This window comes from Ochlerotatus camptorhynchus, unplaced genomic scaffold (genome assembly GCF_037179485.1).
Source record: "Ochlerotatus camptorhynchus isolate MF236.1 unplaced genomic scaffold, CSIRO-AGI_Acam_v1.1 ptg000240l, whole genome shotgun sequence".
NCBI lineage: Eukaryota > Metazoa > Arthropoda > Insecta > Diptera > Culicidae > Ochlerotatus > Ochlerotatus camptorhynchus.
In genome coordinates, this window is record NW_027040730.1 from 382942 (window position 1) to 403835 (window position 20894).

Consider the following 20894-nt stretch of genomic DNA (forward strand, 5'->3'; position numbering starts at 1 on the left):
CTATGTTCCGTCAACTGTGTGCAAAGTTATAAGCAAATGAGCATTCGTGACCAAAACTGTGTATGCCAAGCATGAATGCAAGATTGACAACTGTAAAAAAAAATCGAATACTTCATCATTTCTCAATAAGTAGTGATGGAGTAATACGACATCCACTAAACTAAGGACACGGGATATACACAATAGATCAAATTACTGGTCACAGTGGTGTTAGGTCCCGAACAGAGGAAAAAAAGAAGGGATAATTGACTGTAAGTTAGTGCCTGTTCACATTCCACGGAGACAGATTTTGAGAAGATATAAACCCCCTTTTCTTCCCTGCGTGGACAAACATCCATACACATTCGATCAAAATTATGGACCGTGGATATTTGCTAATCCACCTCCCTCTAGATAGTCATTGTTGTGATTGCGGAATGTTTCGATATTCAGCTCAGCATTTAAATAGGAATAATATGAGTAACTTCGTGAATTTCATACCTATGAATCATTCGATACGATTGTTAGTGACCACACATCATCAAATTAATGTCGTTTGGGGTATCATAGGGGTGTGCCAGTAGTGGTCCTATAATTGACTCTATCAATTTTTTCCACTCTTAACCAAATGTATTTCGTTACAAACTAAGAACATATCTAGACCAACAATTGAAATAGGCGGAACAACCAAACGTAAACAATGGCTTTGAACACAAAATTCTCGAAAATCAAAACATTCCCACGCAAACTAACAATGCCATTCGATAAAGAAAGTGAGCTCTATCAGATAACGGTGTTAGATTGCTTGGATGTGCTTTGTGTCTCGAGGAATTTGCGTTTAAAGCCATTGTTTATGTTTGGTTGTTCCGCCTATTTCAATTGTTGGTCTAGATATTATCTATGCTAATAAATCATTAAAATTTATTTCAAATTTGATTTAGGTCCTAGGGCTAAAACCTGGAGCACTTTTTTTTAATTGACGCACTTACCTTAGCTATGATATAAGTAAGTATTTGTTGCCAATACCTTGAATAAGATCAAGTTTAAACAAAGCTATTTATCTTATCAGTATTTGTATTTAGAACACACCTTATCGTTGATTTACGTTACTGATCGAGTTACTGGCAAAATCAGGGGCCTCATTGGGTAAGTCGCAACGAAGCCTTTTTCCGTATGGAACGCTTGTATGGAAAAATCGATTCGACTTGGTTGCATAATGTGGCCCCAGTTATTTGCACGAACGTTTTGATTAATGGTTTATTTAGTCAAACCGTGGCTGAACAATAAAGTTATTTTTTTTTATCAAATAAAGGGTGTACCGTTTAAAATCCGCACATACTCAAATTACTTTAACTTGTTATCCGTTCGGTAAAATGAATTGAAATTTTGCGTAGACATAGTTTAATGTGTATTGATTATACTCTGTGAGCTGCTTTCATCAGGTGCGCAAAAGTTTTCAAAAGGGCGATGAAAGAGCAGTGCGTGCGCGAAAAAGTTTTGCACGAGTACTTTGAGAATAAGGATCTGTCGCATCGTGCCATCGGAAAAAAGTTGAGAATTGCGAATTCCACGGTGTCTGGTATCATAAAACGGTTCGAAGAACGTCTGACTGTTGATCAGAAGCAAAGATCCGGAGAAAAAAAGTTGTCAGGTCAACAAGAACGATCACAAACGCGTGGTTGGGGCCTTTAACAACTCTATACTTTCATCTCCTCCATCTATCGTATAACATGACCACTTTAAGTCTGTTATTTGACGCTTAGCATCTTCAACTATATAAGTTAAATATATGTTATAAAATACAGAGACCGCACAAATTTGAAATGTGGTAAGCGCCATGTAAACAGTGAAAGCAAGTACCTAACCGGGATTTTACTACCATTGATAGTGATGTGTGAAAGAAACTACAACCGTCTCGGCAAGTTAATGATCCGTTTCTTAGCTTGATTGAATTATACGATACAAGAAGGGTCCTTAGCATGATAATTTTCTCACCCTTAAATGTTCTGTTTTGACTATTTCCGAACTGAACGCTAGGGGCATAAATTCACCCAGTATTCCTACATCTTATATACTTGTCGTTAATCCCATTATAGCCGGCGCCGGTGGTGTAGTGGTAAGCGTGACTGCTTTCTAACACCCCGATGGGTCTGGGTTCAATCCCAGCCGAGGTCGGTGGGATTTTTCTGAGGCATAAAAATCTCTGGTCACGTCTTCCTTCGGAAGGGAAGTAAAGCCGTTGGTCCCGGCCCATGTGTGTTGTGAATGGGTGCGATATCCTACGCAGGTGTGGAAGCTGCCTTCCTGCACATTCGATTGCCGTCAATGGATGGCAATCGATGTCCGTCGGTGATTGGCACTAGATTGCGGAACAGAGACCGACGTTAAATAAAGGAAAGAAGAAGTTAATCCCATTATATTTTTTTTTTCACTTGAGCACATTTTGAGACCTAGCTCCATAAGAAATTTATGCCGGATAATACGCTTAACCAAACGCTAATTCATGGTCAGAAAACAGCGTATTGACTTCCAAAATTATGTAAATTAATTCCATCTCAATTGCTATACCAGCCAGATCATAATACAAAAACTTAACTGAGATGCTAATTTTCCGAGCTAATCAGGTTTACAATGAAGATCTAGAATACTCAATAAAGTCACTCTGCGCTGTCAAGGTAATGCTTGTCTATGCATCTTTTAATCATTATTCAAACATAAAAGTGCTACCCCAAGCATTATTTCCATGTTATGAAAATACATCATGAATAATATTCATAATATCTTGAGCAATGTTTGCGTAACGCACCCAAGATTCCCGAAATCATTAATCATCCGAGTTAAAATCATGAACTAAATTCATGAATTTGACTATTAGCTTTTAAACCAAAATTTGTAAAAAAAAAATCAGACTGGATTCAAACCAAAAACCTTACGATCATCAAACTCTTACTTTGACCACTGGACTAGCATTACTTGTATAAGATGGAAGGCAAAAGGCGTATAAGAGATACCTATGCGGTGAACACGGTTTGCCAGGTATGACCAGAGGTGGCAACAGTACATTTTTTGAAAAACCATCGTCCAGAGCGAAACAAAACAGCCAGCACACGGGCGGCCGTTTATAACTACATTCCAAGCGAACAGCGGAGATAGAGAATAAATAAAATCTCGCAGCCTGATTTTTCCAAACAGTTTATTGTAATGAAATTTTAGCTGCAGGTTTGCGTGTGACAGTAAATTACCAACTCCCTTATTTACGCATAATTTTAACATCAATGCTTATGAGTGGTCAGTTTTCATTCTTATCTTTTAATTCCATGCAATAAACATCAAATACATGCAGTAATTAGCCAGAAATCAGCAAAATTCTACACGACATAAATTTATGTCGCGCGTGCCGCTTGTCTTGTCTGCTTCTTTGTACGAAAATGTTCTGTCGCTGGCAGAAAACAGTTTAGAAATGTCATGACATTTTTGCCGCTTGCCAGTTTTTTTTTGTGTGTCGTCACAATGGTTATCGCAAAAAGTATCAAATGTTAAGGAAAAAATGTTAAACTCCAGGACTCGTGCCATCACTGGGTATGACTCGGCTGCATTATGAAATCATGAATTTCCATCACGGAATCATGAATCATTGTTATGATTTCATGGAATGGTAAGTTTTTTTATATTTCGTGATTTTTTATTCATGAAAATGCAATCGGATTTTTTTTCCCGTGCATTATTCTAAATTCTATTGTTTAGTTTAGTACCTTCTTTATCTAATCAGGCTGTTAAGAACACAATAAGGGACAAGAACTACAAGTAGGGTAAATGTTGGCTTCGGCACCCATTGACTGTTTTCGGCAACCAAAATTTAAACGTTAATTTCTCTATGTTTTCCCATCAACGCACTTCCCTGAATGTGTCCAAACGATTGTTTAGCCTTTCAGCTTCAATCTGATTATATTTGAACGATCGAGCAATCCAGTAATTACATTAATGCTACATTTTTCTTCAAATGAAGCATACGCACTACAAAATGAGGTTGATTTCGAGTTGCCGATAATAGAACAGCTGGTTAACACGCAGTTCTAATGGGAAGGTTGCCGAAGAAAAAGAGACTGCCGACAATAGTCACACTCACCTGAGAAGTTTGGAGCGTTGTAAAAACGCTTTCAAAACGTTTTGAAAAATTCTGTCGATTGGAATGGATAGAGAAGCAAGCAGCAGATGAATGTAAACAAACAGACACATCATATATGTGCGTGACGCTGAGAAAATGCTAGTAGAAGTGCAGACGCTGCTTAGATTGACGAGAATACGTAAATTCCCCTATTAGAAGAAAAAAAAACATCCTTTTCTCTTAACTCTTTACCATTTATTCAAAGGCGCTTCAATGCGCTCAAAGGATTGATTTGTGTTGGACAAAGCTAGATCGAGCAGACGCACCAATCTACTCAAAGATTAAGTTTTGTCAGACGTGTAACATCTATTAAGGGACGCAAATACCCATTTTCAGTTCAACTCAGGAATGTGCCAACACTCAGTTGGATTAGACCTAGAATTGTCGAAATACCCTTTAGTTAAGTATTTTTTGATCAACATTTTCAAAAATGCAACATCAAACATTGAGCAACCACATTTTCGCAATTTTATTTAAAATTTTAAATTAACAATCATCTTCAAAATTCACTAAGTAAATAAGTTGTTTGAAACTGAAAATGTTCACCCTAATGACAAAAAAAAAAAAAAAAAATACGGGTCTAATATTATGCAATAAGGAACAAAACTACATTTTTTTACGAAGATCACTATATCGTTTTGCTATGGCATGGCTGTAATCCTAACAAATAAGGTTGATAAGTTATTGTAGTAGCTGGAGCATCTAGGTTAAAACATGAATGTATATTGATTTGAATTTGGATTAAATAAAAAGTTAAAAATGGAGAATGTCATTTCACCGTTCCGAGCAGCCTTTGTCGTCTACCGCCTTTGTTGCAACAAAGCTTGTAAGCATTTTTATTCGGCTTTCTTCCACTGTGTGTCCACAGACAAACAGACATAACACATTGAATATTTTTCACTGTAAAACATCGTCGCTAAAACATTACCGCCATCTGTTGAGTACACTGTGGTGGGCACTACACTTAACAGATGGTGGTAGTGTGTAAACGTCAAACGCAAGGGAATTCACTATGCGCGCCACAGGTGGCGGTACTAGCAACTTCAATACTTTTAAATTGTCCGTTAAATTCTTGTTCGATGATGAATTTGCTAGTGTTATGTCCGTTTGTCTGTGGTGTGTCGATCATGTTATATTACAGAGATACTTTATCGTGGTGAGTAGTCTTCGCAAGCGTTTTGTCTTTATTGTTGGTGGCTCTCTCTGTTGTGATTCCCTGCAGATAATAAAAAAGTTCATTGCAAACTTACCGCAGCACAAAATGACAAAGTCGATTCCAACACGAATCAATATTCGTTTTGTGTCATCCATGGTTCCGCTTTTAATGATTGGCACTTCACTATTGGGATTCGAGGCTCCACTGTTGCTATTGTTGCTACCGGTGCTATTACTACCAGCATGCGGTTGTTGGTGTGGCACCTGATCACTTGCGGTGGGTTGTACTTGATTGCTTCTCAACGGTGTTGCTTCAGATGTCGCTACTCCGGAAACACTCATTTATATGTACACGAATGCGTCGTCCGAGCTTATCAACGTTCCACACACTACTATTTTCGTTCAACGTTCACAATGCTCACACAAGATACCTAATTACACGCGATACACCTCTACACACTGGTAGTGATAAAATCACTCAACGTCGCAGGGTTGATTTAAAACATTCATGTGACTCACAGGCGTGACGTTGCGCTTATTAGTCATATAAGCTTAAACTTGAATTCGTTGGCATTTTTACTGTGATGAAGGAGTTTGTGAGTACCAACATAAGCATGCCAAACAAAATAGGATACTGATGAATCATGCAGAAAGCATCGGCTGTACATATCACAATCGAACAGGTGAACGAATATCTAGAAGAGAGAAAAGAAGCAACAAATTAGCATTGCTTTTGTTTACGTTTTTAAATCACGGTTATTCTAACGTATACATCTTCGCGCGTGGGGTATTATGACATAATGTGTGAATGGGTAATTAGCGTAACCTATTTTACACGTCGATTTACCTCAGTGACGTTCTAAATGGCAAAACCATGCGCCTTATATCTGTATAAGTTGTGATGATTTATTCAAGCTTATTAAGCTTATTGCATTATTAATGGTCGTACAGCTTTTTTTTTATGTAATACAGTAGACTCTCTACTAATTGGTATTTCAGCGATTAGTTTTCCAAAAAGATCAATGTTTCTCATCTCGGCATTTTCTTCGATATCGATACATATATGGCACATTGAGCGTGAAACAAACGTATATATATTGATATAGGGTTAACTATCCCATTTCCGGCCTATTAAGCACAACCGTATTTCTTAATCTAGCGCAGTTTAGCACCAAACGGAATGTTATTATTACTGATGGCTTCCAAATTTATTTACCTTTCCGTATGTACCGTAAGATTTGATAAATAAAAACCAATCGTTAAGATATTGTCAAAAGTCTAACACTGCTTCTTGACGCCAAACTCGGACTACGGATTCTAAACACTGCCTAACGCATTGAAACGCCTTAAGAGATGAACGAGCCTATGGCTAAAAATCTCTATAATAATAAAAAAAAAAAAATAAAACATTGAAACGCCAATGAATTCACTTCGGCCTATCGGATGAAGATAAAAATTGATTCAGTCGGAGCGCTTCTTTTTTTTTGGGAATAATGGGTGCAAACCTTCATATCACGCGTTCTCATTGACTTCGTTCCGTAGCTTATTAACTAAAGTATGGTACCAAACGCATAATTGACTTGTTAACTCTGAAATCATGGATTTATTTGAAGTTTTCTGCTCGATAGGCTAAAAATGGGTGATTAGGCCGAAGTAGTTCTCTACCCTATATTGTTTATATTAGCTCATTCGGTAATGGCACAGTTACAAAGCAAGACCATGCTGGAGATGGCTGGGTTCGATTCCCGGGCCGGTGTAGGAATTTTCCGGGAAAGAAAATTTCTCGACTTCCCTGCGTTAGAGTATGATTGTCCTTGCCACACAATCATACTAATGCAAAATGGTACAGGCTTATAAAGCTCTCAATTACCAACTGTGTAAGTGCATCTAGAACACTAAGTTGACGGCTGGCGTAAAAATCCCAGCAGGAACGCAATAAAGTCAAAGAAGAAGAATTTAATGAATACATAATGTAATAAACTGTATGTGCCCCACATTAACTATTTTTCGAACAACTCATTTTACATTTGTGAACAACATGTTTGATTATCTGCATGGTTGCTTCCACTCACTAGCTATAAAAAAAATGTTTTTAGTAATTATTAAATCATTGGACCTTATAATATGTTGTACTTGTAAGCTACAAGAAGAGGTTGTAAAGTATGCGTTTGACCCGTAAAACCTGTCAATTTCGCTTTCAAAACGTCACAATCAACGTTCTTATGATTCGTGAGCGTTCACTCAGAGTGAGCGCTCACGAATCATAAAATCGCTCATTGTGAGGCTTTGGAAGCAATATTGAAAGGTTGTATGTGCCACATACTTCACAACCTCTTTTTGTAACTTACAACTACTGATTATTATGATAACATCTAATGATTCCACAATCCCGAAAAGTATTGTTTTATAGCAAGTGAGTGGAAGCAAGCCTGATTCTCTTTATTACGATTTGGAAAAAGTATTGGAAATCTTAGTACCTATTATGTCGGTGTTTTAACAAAAAACTGAATTTAGTATGATGTTTGGATCAGTGATCTTTCATTTATTTACAACATTGACAACCAGAATTCTAGAGTAGACCTGTTTTACTGCAAAAAAAAAATGTGAGGCGCATTCTTCTATGAACATTTGAATCAACGTCCTCAATTTTTAAATTCTTCAACGTAAGAGTAATTTTTAACTGCATATTCCAATCCCCATCTTAACAACGAGTCATTAACTTGTTACCTATACTACTACGACCTACATTTAAAATAAATATTAAAACTTATTAGAATTCCTATCGAACTATTGAACGATCTCCATAACACAACGTACACAATTTGTATTTATGCATTGGTCTAGTCTGATGCTCATTCTAGCTGTGTAGATAGAAAATTAATAGAAGTAGTAATCGCAGTTTTACAAGTATGTACATAAGTAAATCAGTTAAAATAAAGTATTCGCTCTTTTCCCCGTTTTGAATGAAACGGATAGTCCATACAAAAAAGGTATGGATCGAATACGAAAATAAAGGAGATTGTTTACTATTTGTTGCGTAACGTTCGGTCAACATCTGCAGAAAGCTTCTGTTTGTTTATGTAGGTTTCTTCGAATTGCACAAGCATACAACGATAAGATAAGGCAATGCTGAAAAGTAAACGACTGATGGGAGAAAAAAAGGTTATCCACGCCGTCCATACTGCCTTCCCCCAGATAACAACATCGATTCATTGGCTCTTCTAACGCATTCTTAGTCACCGTTTCACTGTTGGAATGCTTTCCGCTACTTCGAGCTAATTTATGGGAAACCGGTTTGACAACAACTCGATGATTCTGTTCCTTCTATGTTATGATGTTTCGTGCAGTTTCAAGGTAACTTGTGATGGGAGACAGTGGTACAAATGTTATTGAATTTAATCTCAGAACCTTTCATCTCACCTGCTCACAACACATTACTATCTATCACAATCATAAGGCACTGATTTATTTTTGTCATCACACTGACGTCACTGCACTTTACTATCTTTTCATCGTAGCTATCCTTTCGAAATAATCATTACCTAAAGAGGTATATAGCATTCACTGATAATTCATGTCCACGAACGCGATTGAGAGAGGTTCGCTCGACCGCCAAGGTAATAACAATGCAGTATTTTGTTGCACCGCACGTAAAATAAAGACGTCCGTACGCTGTGACGTTTCAGCTGTTTCTGAGAGAAATTACTGTGCTCCGTCGGAGAGTGTCTGGTCTGGACTGGATCGAGGAGGTTGGTTGTTTTTGCTTTGACTCTGCTCTTCTCGCTCTTCTAGTTCTTAAAACAGGAATTTAGAGCATGATGGTCGTCAGAAATATCGAAAGTATCGAAAAACATTATGCCCCACTGGGCATCCACATATACCCTTTCTACTTTCACGGAAAATTCAAGTTGGACGTTAAATTTGCTCATGTTTTTTCACACTAACTTTTTTCACTGAACTCGGTATATTTTTTGACGAGATTAGAACAGCTGAGAACAGTTACAACAGATGCTGAGTACACGGTAGTCAAGGGACTTTGGCGAATACTCAGAACGATTGTTTTAGCGTGACAACAAGTCACCACTTTATTAAAAAAAAACTTTCGGCTATAATATATAAATGCTATGGGTCCAGTATTTTTTTCAACGCAGTAAACATTACTGAAAATTAGGTTTTTTACTGGACTTTCCTGAATAGCGCAGTAGGTTGGTACCATCCACTCACAGCTATTTATCGGCTATCCTGCATCCAATTTAATTAATTTTGTGTATTTGATTAAAGTCAAAGAAAACAGCCAAGAAATAGCGGTAGTAAGACTGTTCCCATTACTAATGGAATTTCTATATAGACATAGATGGGAAATAATAGACGTGATTTTTTTTAATAGATATATTGCCAAGCTGGTTGCCAAGTTAATTTTTTCTCTGTGAATTATTCATCAAGTTATGGTGAAAATTATTGGAAATGGACGTATACTTGAACGGATCGAGCACACGTAATTGTATTTTGCTAAAGAATCATGAAATATTACTGGAAAAATACAAATATTGCGTACAATTTTATTGCGTTCTTCACACCAAATTGGACAAAAAGCGCGTTTTCACTTATTAAAAAGTGTGATAAAAGTGCGAATTTTCGTCTTATCATCTTGGTGTCTCGGTGCACTCATTCCTTATACTACAAGCAATAAGTGTGACTATCCAGTTTCAGATGCAATGCTTAAAGCGTACAACTTTAACATACGCTTTTAGTGCTGTATTTTTAATATATATTTTGTTATTTGAATTTATTGCACCCCGGTCAATTTTAGCATCCATGACAGATACGCAGGCCTATTCTGCGCGGCGTGTGAGGTGAGGTGACACGCTCTCACTTGTGAAGTGACTCTCCGTGCAAATCAAATGGAGAGTCACCTCACCCGAGGTGACAATTGTCACTTCACCATCACTTCACTGTCACTTCACCTCACACGCCGCGCAGAATAGCCCTGACGTATTTCTACTACAATGTGCAGTGTCATGGTTTTTCATATAAAAATCGCCAATATTTTATTTTTGTATTTAGAAAAGAAATTTTAAAATCCGGCTTTGTCATACACACGGGATACATCTTGTGAGTCTTCCCCCTAAATTTCAGCCAATTTGGTCCATCTAGTCCTGAGATCAACTCTGTATTTCGACAAAAACGCTTAGCAAGTTTTAAGTTCGCTTTGCGCTCGGAACAAAATTCGGTCAACGAACATTAGTTACGAATACGTGTTTACTAATACTAATAAATACTAACACGTGTTTTCTAATACCAATCGAATTCGACCATTTTTGAAAAAAAAAGACTTTTTGTCGGTTTTACATATATGTAACCCCTTAAATCTTTAGTTATTATTAGTTAGATAGATACGGATTCTATACGTTGTAGTTTAATGTTTATACCTGTGATCTTGACATTTTTACCTAGGGGATACATAAGAGGGTTGGATTTTAAGTCTTTAGTGGGAAATGACACTGATGAAGACTGAACATTGTACTCGAAATATGTATCTGTCATGGAAGGTCAATGGAAGGCATGAATCGGGTTGATCTCTTTCATCTCCTCATCCATCGTTCAAAATTACCACTCTCTTATATCTAACGTTAAGCATCTCCCATTATGTAAATCGTTAACTTCACGCATGGAGTAATACAAACATGATTAGGTAAAAAGTATGTTTTTTAATGTTCAATTTAGTTTTATTCTTTACGGGTAAGCTGCTTTTCTACCTATATATGTAAGATTTGTATTTAATCGTACGGGATTTTCTCATTGCAGGATTAATTTTAAGTGTGAAAAGGTTTGGACCTCAGCATTGCTGTGTTTTTTTAATTGATACATATTTACTTAACATCTTTATCATCTGTTCTCTCGTTCATGTCACTAAGATTCACAACTTTTCGTACTTGTAGCACGTTCACAGTAGAGTTTTGATCGTCAAATTTACAGGTAACTGTATTCTCACCCAATTGAAATGTGTATATCTGGGATCCATATTTTGTTCGCAGGTATACTGACCGTGGATCAGCTTTCAAAATATCAGCGATTGATTGCTGAAAAAAAAGTCATAGTTGTTTCTTTATTGAAGATGTGAGATTTTTTGTTTGAACGATTTCACCTTATCTACAGTCAGTTCTTCGACTTGTTGATCCGAGTTAACATTGAACACAACCTTCAACGTTGAGCCATTTGCTATCCAGTTAGGAACGGCTACACTTGTATTGCTACTCTTAGAGCTAGACGCTGTAGCTTGTTCTACGGTTTCTTCACCATCTGGTGCCTCTCTGGAGCTGTAGAATTGCTGCTCATCAATCTTCCCTGGAACGTCGTATTGAGGTATGTAGGGTTTGATATCTAACACAGGAGTTTCGTCAACCTAAATAAAAATAGATGGACGGTGATCAACAAATACTAACTTGGGATAGTTTAAATTTACCATATCGGTGCCATAGAAATAAATAGTAGAATTTTCAATTCTATCAAGTTGCACCAACGATAAACCAATCGGGCAAGGGCGGTGGGGTGATCTAGTGCTGAATACTCCGACGCGCTCTCCACCTAGACGAGGAGGTGCGACTTTTGCTTTCAGATGCGCTTGGTTGCGATGGAAATGATAGATAATCCATACGTGAGAGAAGCTTTCCAATCCTTGTATTGAGTGTTCGGGGTTGTTGAAAATGGTTGGGTTCAACTCTACGCGACTGATTAGTTTAGAAGCTACATTTGCCTGGCGAGGAACAGCTCGTTTTTCGGAAAATGCTGTTCGAATTACACCAATAGGACTAAATAAAACACTCGCTGGATTAGATTCATCGTGGTCCTAAAAGTATAATTGATTGAGTTATAATAATATAAATGAAAAACGAGGTAAGCAACTTCAATTGACTTGACTCATCCTTTTTATATATTTTCCATTTTTACAGAAAGATATTCCGACAGCACTCACTAGCAGAAGGCGACAATGCGAGCCACTTTCGATTTTTTGAGCTGGTGGAAAATCCACTGATATTGTATGGTGATATTCACTCTTAATTTAAAATATCTATATTTTATGGATCTTGAGAAATATGTCCAAACGTCGCCTGTTGTAGAGTTAGCCGTAGCTGTCAAAGTTCTACCGCCATAAGAGTCAGCTCAATACTGAACTCGAAAAAAACAATCAAGCGTTTGTTGAGTGTTTGTTTTTATTGAAGATTCGTTGAAGTCTTGTTTGTTTAAAAATAATTCCAAAATTGTAAATAGTTCTGCTGACAAGAAATAGTATTCCTATAGAACATCGCTTTTACTATACAAAAAAACAAGATGTAGATATTCTTATCGAAAGAAGCAGTTATTTGATGGAAGTCACAGAATTTCCGAAAATCTTCAAGCTTTGAAACTGGGTTTTCTACACCGTTTGAAAATTTCATGTAATTTTCTACGATATATTGCGCACACGCTGTTAACGCTTTATTTAGCGTAAATTTACATTTACATTTCATGTAGATCTAAGCGCAAAAACGCATAACAGCAGTGTTGCATACAAGTAGAGGAAAATTTACGCGATTGTACAAATTCAAATTTTTTCTTCGTAAAGTTGACAATGTGACGTTAATCCATTTAGTGAATTGTTTTGAAAATAGATGTTTTTGTATATCCGCAATTAGAATTGGCATGCTCATTTTCATAGTGGAAGATGCTTAACGTCAATATCAAACTCAAAGTGAACATTTTATACAATAGATGAGGAGATTAAAGCATAGAGTTGATAGTTCCGTTATAATACGACGGCAGTGTGAAAATTGTATATGGATAGTAGAAAGCGAGTGAAGGGAGATTTTGATGAAGGTAAGAATCGGGTCGAGCATCCCCTTTACCTGCCGTATTGGATTTTTTTTCTGAACAAGCGTGACATAACGGGATATATCTCACATTAGTGTAAAACAAGTTATAAAACTTTAAATAACATAACCATAATTATAGTAATATTTGTAGTACTCCGACCAATATGATTATTTGTTGTTAAACATCTTTACATCTTCACGATGGTGATAATGGATTTTTAATGTTTGATTTAATAGTAGTAGTTAAAAACATTTTTTGAAAAGCCTACAAAGGTTTGAGCCTCGTGCGCATATTACGGATATAGAGGACTGAATTTAACGTTTGATATAAAAAATGCAACTTTGAAGCTTTTTGGAAGATGCCTTGGGTTAGTAGTTAGTTTTTTGACTGAATGTCGCGGGTTCATGAGCATTGCTGAAAATTACGATAGCATCAGATTGCGGGGTTGCTAGTGTATGTGATGCTTTGTTAATTGTTCATTAACTCTTGATCGCTTGTAATACTTATGAATATTTTAGGTGGACAAAAAGGCGAAATAAGGAGGTGGACGCCTAAGCTTTTCCAAATTTATATCGCTATGAAACAACTGTAAACTCTTGAGGGAATTTATATCTGTACCTGTAACCAGTTTGTTTTTGTTTGATAACCTGGTTAAATGTCATATTTTTTTAATATCTTTAATAAGGAGACTTTCAGCCCTTGGCTGGTTCGTCTCCTAGCTGTCATATTTAATTATCTTAAAGATAAATCGTACAGCTCAGACCTTTGTAGGGATAAGAAGTGGGGCCATCATCATCTACTGCCAGTGGTTGCATAATTGCCCTATGTTTATGTGTACTTTCATACACAGATGGAACAATTATGCTTCCACTGGAAGTTTAATGGTTTGTTCTCGATAATAGACTTGCAGCCGTGGACTGGTTATTATCCATAGTTAATAAATCTAGATCCACGTTAATCCAGCATTTCATTGATATTCAAATGTAAATAAATATGCATAAAATCCAGTCTCCTATTACACCCTTCCATGGGAATGCCAGCGGGGCAAGTGAACTAAAATCTATGAATGTTTTGTTAATTTATAGGGTTCGCAGCAAATTATTCAAGCCCAGAACTTTGACAATTTTTAATGTCCAAGATCTCTAAAGAATTTCAATTTGATGCTTTAAATGTTACTATACTGAATAGGTCATCTATACTACACACCCGCTAACTGAGACATTTAACTGGCTTTTAACTAAAAAGTTTTGAAGGACATTTATCAGCAGGGATGGAAAATCGTTTACATTCATTTCGGCAATCATGAAAAAAGTTAGAGGCAAATGAATGTAAATGAATGTAAATGATTTTCCATCCCTGTTTATCAGTAAAAATTTTACATTTCAAAATATCAAGAAGAACGAAATAAACACAAGGATATATCGATGCATTTTAAGTGCATTTGACAGCATATTCGACACAATTAACGCATTTCAGTTAGCGAATGCCGTTCGTGGGTCTTAATTCTCTTTAAAACCGTTCACGTTATTTCTGGACAGACCCTTATTTGTGCATATCAAGCGTAACTTTTGAAATTGATGTATCTGATATGTACTGTTTAAACCTGTATTTTTTGTATTTTGTAAACAGAGAAAACTTAGTTGTATGACACTGCATACACACTGGTGAGATTTGTCATTATCATTTGACAGATTTGCTTCTATCTTTCGACAATACATACTATAGAAGGACTAGTCTATGTTGGCAGTTTGACTACTGGTTCTTGCGTATTGTTTCAAGATATTTTTGGAAAAAAATGTTGTGACGTGAGTGCGTATTGACGTGGCAAAAGATACATCCGCGTAGAACTCCGATTGAATCAGTAAATCTGTTTAAGTATAAAATATCTAAACTAACTGAGTTCCGAAAACTGGGCGAGTTCTGAACGCCACTCGGAACAGCAGAAAAAAAAGTTGGAAGGGTTGTATACTAGATACGACCGCAGGGTTGGCGTTGGATAACCTCTGTTATGTGTTGTACTTAATTGTGTATATTATATTTTAGGAATATTCCTTAATAACTCTTTTGCGAAAGTTTGGTGGCCCTGAAAAGGGCCGTTTTGTTGGGCTGATGTTGTTGACAATGATGGAACGGGCGACCTTGTTGGACGCTTATATAGTAGAACAGAAAATATCAGAGGTGTCAGATACTCGCATCTGATGTCTCGGTTGGAGAAAGTATAAGAATATAAAAAAAAATCAATCGATTTTCACCATCTTTAGACAATGGTTTACTTTTAACCATTTTTCAATTGTTTACAGAATGAAATCAATAGTTTTGAAATATTCAGCAAATTGCTAGAAATATTTCCAATCGATTGATGCCATTATCTCGTAAATCTATCGAGAAACGGTTGAGTTATTATCGTTCAAAATCTTTTAATTCAGGCATAACATTTGATAACGGCACAAGAGCATTTGTAAACAAACTTTCTAAGGCCCTTTACACGTGAACCAAAGTACGTCCACGCAAACCAATACCACTTTCGGAAAGGTGCTAGTTGCCCCTATCCGATGATGTTGTTGGTTTGCGTGGGCGTACTTTGGTTCACGTGTAAAGGGCCTTAGAAAGTTTGTTTACAAATGCTCTTGTGCCGTTATCAAATGTGATGCCTGAATTTTTCGTAACGCATCCAAAATGACTGTTTTCAATTTTGTACCCCCGTATGTTGCCGAAAGACGTTATCCAACGTCAAAACAGCTGATTACTTAATGAGTTCCAACAAAATAAATGTGATAGCCTATGTAGGCAAGTTAATTAATTTTGTTAACTAAATTCCAAAAACTACAAAGCCCAGAACGCGTTTGGCAAGCTCTATCGAATAACGCTTTAATAAAGCTCCATAGGTCGCAGATTTCTCAGTTTGGTTAATTCTGCTGATTGCAACTGTTACTGGACAGCCCCAAAAATGCAACAAGTGTGATAAATGTGTAGCTACACCGGTGCTTCACTGCCGTACACCGAAATAATTTAGGGTGTAGATATAGGATGCACCTTTGTTTACAAACAAATGATGTTGAGCTGTCAAAGACTCGTGCTTATTCCTGCTTACACTACACCAGTGCTACACCGCAAAAACGAAAACGACATTAACTAGATACCACAAAAAAATATCATTGTAACATACACTGCAAAAACGCACAGAAATATGCAGGGAAATATCCGGCGGTAGTCCGCAAAATTCCAGCCAATTCTTTTACAAAGTTCAGCGTTTTACGGAAACCGAAAAAAAAATACTCACATAGTTACACTTCTTGGCAATTCAACCATAGATGTAACTCAAAAACAAGTAGGTCCCGAAGAAACGTGCTCAACTTTTTGGCTCAGCTCTGGTACTATCTTCGGTCCCAAGCTAGTCGAATCACCGAATCACCCCTCGAAACATAGAAAAATCCAATAACCCCTCATTTTATCTGTCAAACTTTCATAGCGAATCAAAACAAACATAGTGTGGTGCTATTGGCAAATCAAAGTTGGCACTCGTGGAGAATAGAAGAACTATGAAAGTGATGATGGTTTCAAAATTTTACACGGTGAGGTATACGAGTACAATCTTAAAATGCTTCTATTTTGCAAATGGCGCATTTTATTTAAATCTGGTTAGTGCTACGTTAGTAGAAAACATAAGGACTACTCAATAAACATATAATATAGAAAAAATAATTTCTTTTCTGATTTTTAAGTGTATACATAGATTTCAGCTTTTCTACCACTATAGCAGAAACCAGATTTAAATAAAATGCTCCATTTGAAAAATAAAAGCATTTTAAGATTGCATTCGTATACCTTCCCGTGGAAAATTTTGAAACCATCATCACTTTCATAGTTCTTCTATTCTCCACGAGTGCCAACTTTGATTTGCCAATAGAGTTTTGACTGGAATGGGGTACGTTGATCGATTTGCTTGGGACCAATAGGCTAGTCAAGTAGCGAGCCAATTAAAATCGTTAGTTTCGTATTGATTGTTGATTCAACGACCGTGGTTAGGGCAAAACTTGGCAGAAATAGTTCACCAGTTCATTGAGAATTCAAACAACGTAAACAAACTAACCCGTAGCGTAGAAAACGATAAAGTCACGCACAAATCTGGAACATTTGGCTTTGTGGCAAGTGTTGGCAGCTTTTGTAAACAAAACAAATCACGGTGCCAAATCGTCTGATAATATTTCCGCGAATCTCTGTACACGGTAAGAAAAAAGTACCCAGTTCACTTTTACCTACTTTTGACTAGTTTGTCTCCTTTTCTCCTTCTAATGTTGTCAAAAACTGAGGAGCAAAACCACCCAACAGGGGTAGTAAAGTGTGGGAACCCAACGTTGAGTATAATCATATTTACCTACTGTTGGGTACAACTAACTTACTTTTGGATTGAAAGCTAGTGGAAAATTCCATACGAATTGCACACAAGTAAATGAAAATTACTTTGACCCGCTTTACCTACTTTTGGGTTCCTGCACTATAGTGCCGAGATGAGTGAAAAGAACTTATTTTGGGTACTTTTTTCTAACCGTGTATATATGATTACTAATACACTGGTGTGCTACAACCGACGAAGTACTACCATAGAGGTAACTCTAAGACCAGAAGGTCCCGAAGAAACGAGCTCAACTTTTTGGCTCAGCTCTGGTACTCTCTTCGGTCCCAAGCTAATCGATTCACCCCTCGAAACATAGGAACAACCAATAACCCCTCATTTTATCTGTCAAACTTTCATAGCGAATCAAAACAAACATTGCGTAGTACTAGAATTTCGACTAGAATAGGGTATGTTAATCGTTTGCTTGGGACCAATAGGCTACTAAAGTGGTGAGCCAATTTAAAATCGTTAGTTTCGTATTGATTGTTGGTACTACTGTCATTAGCGTCTAGAACTTTGGTTCTCTTAAGCCATGGTTCATCAGAGACGGAAGACTCAATAATCCACAACGCCCGTGCATGAAGGCACACTGCCACGGCATGCGCTTGATCGCCCCCCCCCCCCCCCCCCTGCCCCTATCTGGCTACGCCTATGGATGCCGGCCATACACCCAACGTCTCCAACGTCTCCAACGTTCCATTAAGACATGAGATTAAGCTCTCCCACCAACGTCAAGGTGCAAAAACTAACCAATGATATAACGGGCAAATTGCACCATTATTGATATTTATAATTAAAAGTGAATTTCGTCATACATTCTCAAGTCGATTTTCCACCATACGATTGAAGGCTGCTCGTCTTATGGTGGTGAGTGCTGTCAGAAGAAGCATGAAACACATGATTGCTCACACATAAACTTTCGTCATAATCTCATTCATGGTTTCGTCAATGTCAAAGATTCACCTGGTTACAAAACCTGTAATTTCATTTATAATTTTTATCATTATCATTATCCATCATGGCTCCATGGAATTATTTCCATTAATTCAGTGCCAACATTTCAAAGGGGCGTAATTGTATTTGTAAACAATGGCTTTAGCCGTCGATTTCTCGCGAATAAAAGCTCACTCATGAAAAATAATGACACCAGCAGGTTCTCTACCAGCTAGCATTGTTATTTTGGAGAGGTAAGATTTCATTCGCGAGAAATTTACGGATAAAGTCATTGTTTACAAAAGCAACTACGCCCCTTTGAAATGTTGGCACTGAATTCATTTAATTTAGTTACAAATTTAGCTAATAACAGAAACTGCACATCTTCGTCAGTGACTACTTTGTCACTGGCATGAAGATTTTTCGAGTGAGCGATGATGACTGTTTTGTCAATATCGCCGTGTATGGTCGAGATTTTGCATCACAGTCAAAACTATTAATGGAAAAAGGACATAATTCGAAACACAGTGACTTGCCATCGAGAGGTGATAACGGGATATTATGGATATTATTGCTTATAAATCCGGAGTGATTTGAGATTTGGGCGTAATTGTATTTGTAAACAAACACGTCAATCGCCGATTTCTCGCGAATAAAAGCTCAATTTTGAAAACTAATAACACTATGAAGTAGAAGTATGATTCCTCTACCATTTGGTATAGTTTGTTTATAAGATTGAGCTTTTATTCACGAGAAATCAGCGATTGACCTGTTTGTTTACAAACACAATTACGCCCAAATCTTAAATCACTCTGGAAATATACTTAATCCGGCATCGGTCATGAAGTTTGACAGCTGCCGAATGATAGAATGCCGGATTAACGGTAGTATTCTGCTATTTGTTTTAAATTTGATTTACACCAGGGTAATTATCGATGTTTGGGCGTTAGCTTGAAGTGACAATACTAAGGTATTGAGATTACTTACGTTTCCAGGCTGTTCTGCATCTGGTAGCTTTCCGCTATTCGATCGGCAGGATTCGCATTGGAAATTTTCCAGGGCGCTTCTAATTGTATGAACATCTTTCTGGTGCACAAACTGAAGGTTACTGATTTGTTGTCTAAAACAATCATGATTACAGTTTATGATACCATAGACATGTAGCAGTAAAACATACCTAAGATTTTTTATTTCATTCCTCGCAATGGAAAGTTGCTTTTTTAAATCTTCAATATCACTTTCATTCATTGTTTAGTGCCGACTTTGCAATTGAGTTAAATTTGATTTGTTTTATGGACAGAATGAGATAGAAACAAAATATGATAGCTGTCAATGTCAAAACTATCGACAAACAGATTCGCTGAACCGGTTGCCATCGTTGCCATGCAAGCTGAGTACACTCAAAAAATTCCACACGTCTGATCGAAGTGTTTAAACCACAAACGAAGTTGCAGACGGAGCGGGTCGAAAGCTTCCCGCATAGAAGCGAACCATAACTTGACATTACCGAAAATGGTTAAAAATGGTTTATAATCCCTGCTAAACTTTAACTGAAATGGTCATGGAACTTTACATGAACGCTTGTGTGATAAAGTTTTAACCTTATGTATTATGGTTCTTTGGAAGTGAACCTCACAAATAATGGGTTGTTAAGAACCATTACCATTCAAAATAGTTGTTTTCTTCATACATTTTCGGAGAGAGGACTATATTAAAACCTTTTAACTTATGGTTTGAGAACTTTAATGGTAATGGTTATGGTAGCCAGTTAGGTCCATTAATGGTTTAGTATTATCGGTCAACCTTACACACTCAGAAATTTTTACCGTACTCGGTAATTTTTTACCGAACTTTCAACAGCTGAACGTTCGGTAATCAGTTCGGTAAACGAAATGCCTACCGAACGTTCGGTAAACCAATTTTTTGATGAGCTGTCAAAATTACCGAACGATTCGGTACTTTTTTGCGAAGCGAATCGGTAATTTTTTACCGAACTGTTCTGTTAAACTGATTTTCCCACTATTTTTTTTTTATTTTACTACCGTTTTCAGTTAATTTGAATTAAAAAGTCTTGAAATAATATTTATCAGTTTTTATTTAATTTTAAAACCGTCACTGCACTTGTGATACGTGCAATAAAAAATGTATTTGACGCCGAAATGTGTTAGAGCCCGATGTTATGAGATGCAGTCCAGATAAATAACCTGCAATCAAATCATGCTATCGCTGAAAATGCCTGGAAAATAATTGGATTTGCTAAATAAACAGTTACTCACGAAATATGTCGGTGATCCATTGATCGTGGTCAAGAATTTTTATCCTTACCTGCTGCACTTGATTCCGGATGCACTATTTACCATTCACTAGTAAATAAAGCCTCTCCAGATTTGACAGTTTGATAGTACAAAATTTCGG

At 36.9% G+C, this 20894-nt stretch overlaps 2 protein-coding genes across 2 annotated transcripts in view; both read right to left on the reverse strand.

The window, feature by feature from the left end:
* Window positions 1–9003, reverse strand: part of LOC135704422 (putative phosphatidate phosphatase) — a 41167-nt gene extending 32164 nt beyond the window's left edge. Inside the window, exons 1-2 of the mRNA XM_065225874.1 lie at window positions 8720–9003; window positions 5395–5994 (exon numbers count right to left, since the gene is read on the reverse strand). Of these exons, the coding sequence (XP_065081946.1) occupies window positions 5395–5641 (247 nt within the window). The 5' untranslated portion in view covers window positions 5642–5994; window positions 8720–9003. The remainder of the gene's footprint in view (window positions 1–5394; window positions 5995–8719) is intronic.
* Window positions 9004–11149: 2146 nt separating this feature from the next.
* LOC135704429 (tRNA (adenine(37)-N6)-methyltransferase) lies at window positions 11150–19763 on the reverse strand. Its single transcript, XM_065225884.1, has 5 exons — window positions 19657–19763; window positions 19467–19599; window positions 11763–12146; window positions 11445–11702; window positions 11150–11379 (listed from the first exon to the last, which is right to left on the reverse strand). The coding sequence occupies exons 1-5, from the start codon at window positions 19725–19727 to the stop codon at window positions 11170–11172; spliced, it is 1056 nt and encodes a 351-aa protein (XP_065081956.1). The 5' UTR covers window positions 19728–19763; the 3' UTR covers window positions 11150–11169.
* Between the last annotated feature and the right edge of the window lie 1131 nt (window positions 19764–20894).

Coding starts and splice junctions, on each gene's coding strand:
- LOC135704429 (XM_065225884.1), bottom strand. CDS start 19,727: ATGAATGAAAGTGATATTGAAGATTTAAAAAAGCAACTTTCCATTGCG. Junction 11,703..11,762: donor ATTTCTATGGCACCGATATG/GTAAATTTAAAC, acceptor ATTTTTATTTAG/GTTGACGAAACTCCTGTGTT. Junction 11,380..11,444: donor AAGAACTGACTGTAGATAAG/GTGAAATCGTTC, acceptor CTTTTTTTTCAG/CAATCAATCGCTGATATTTT.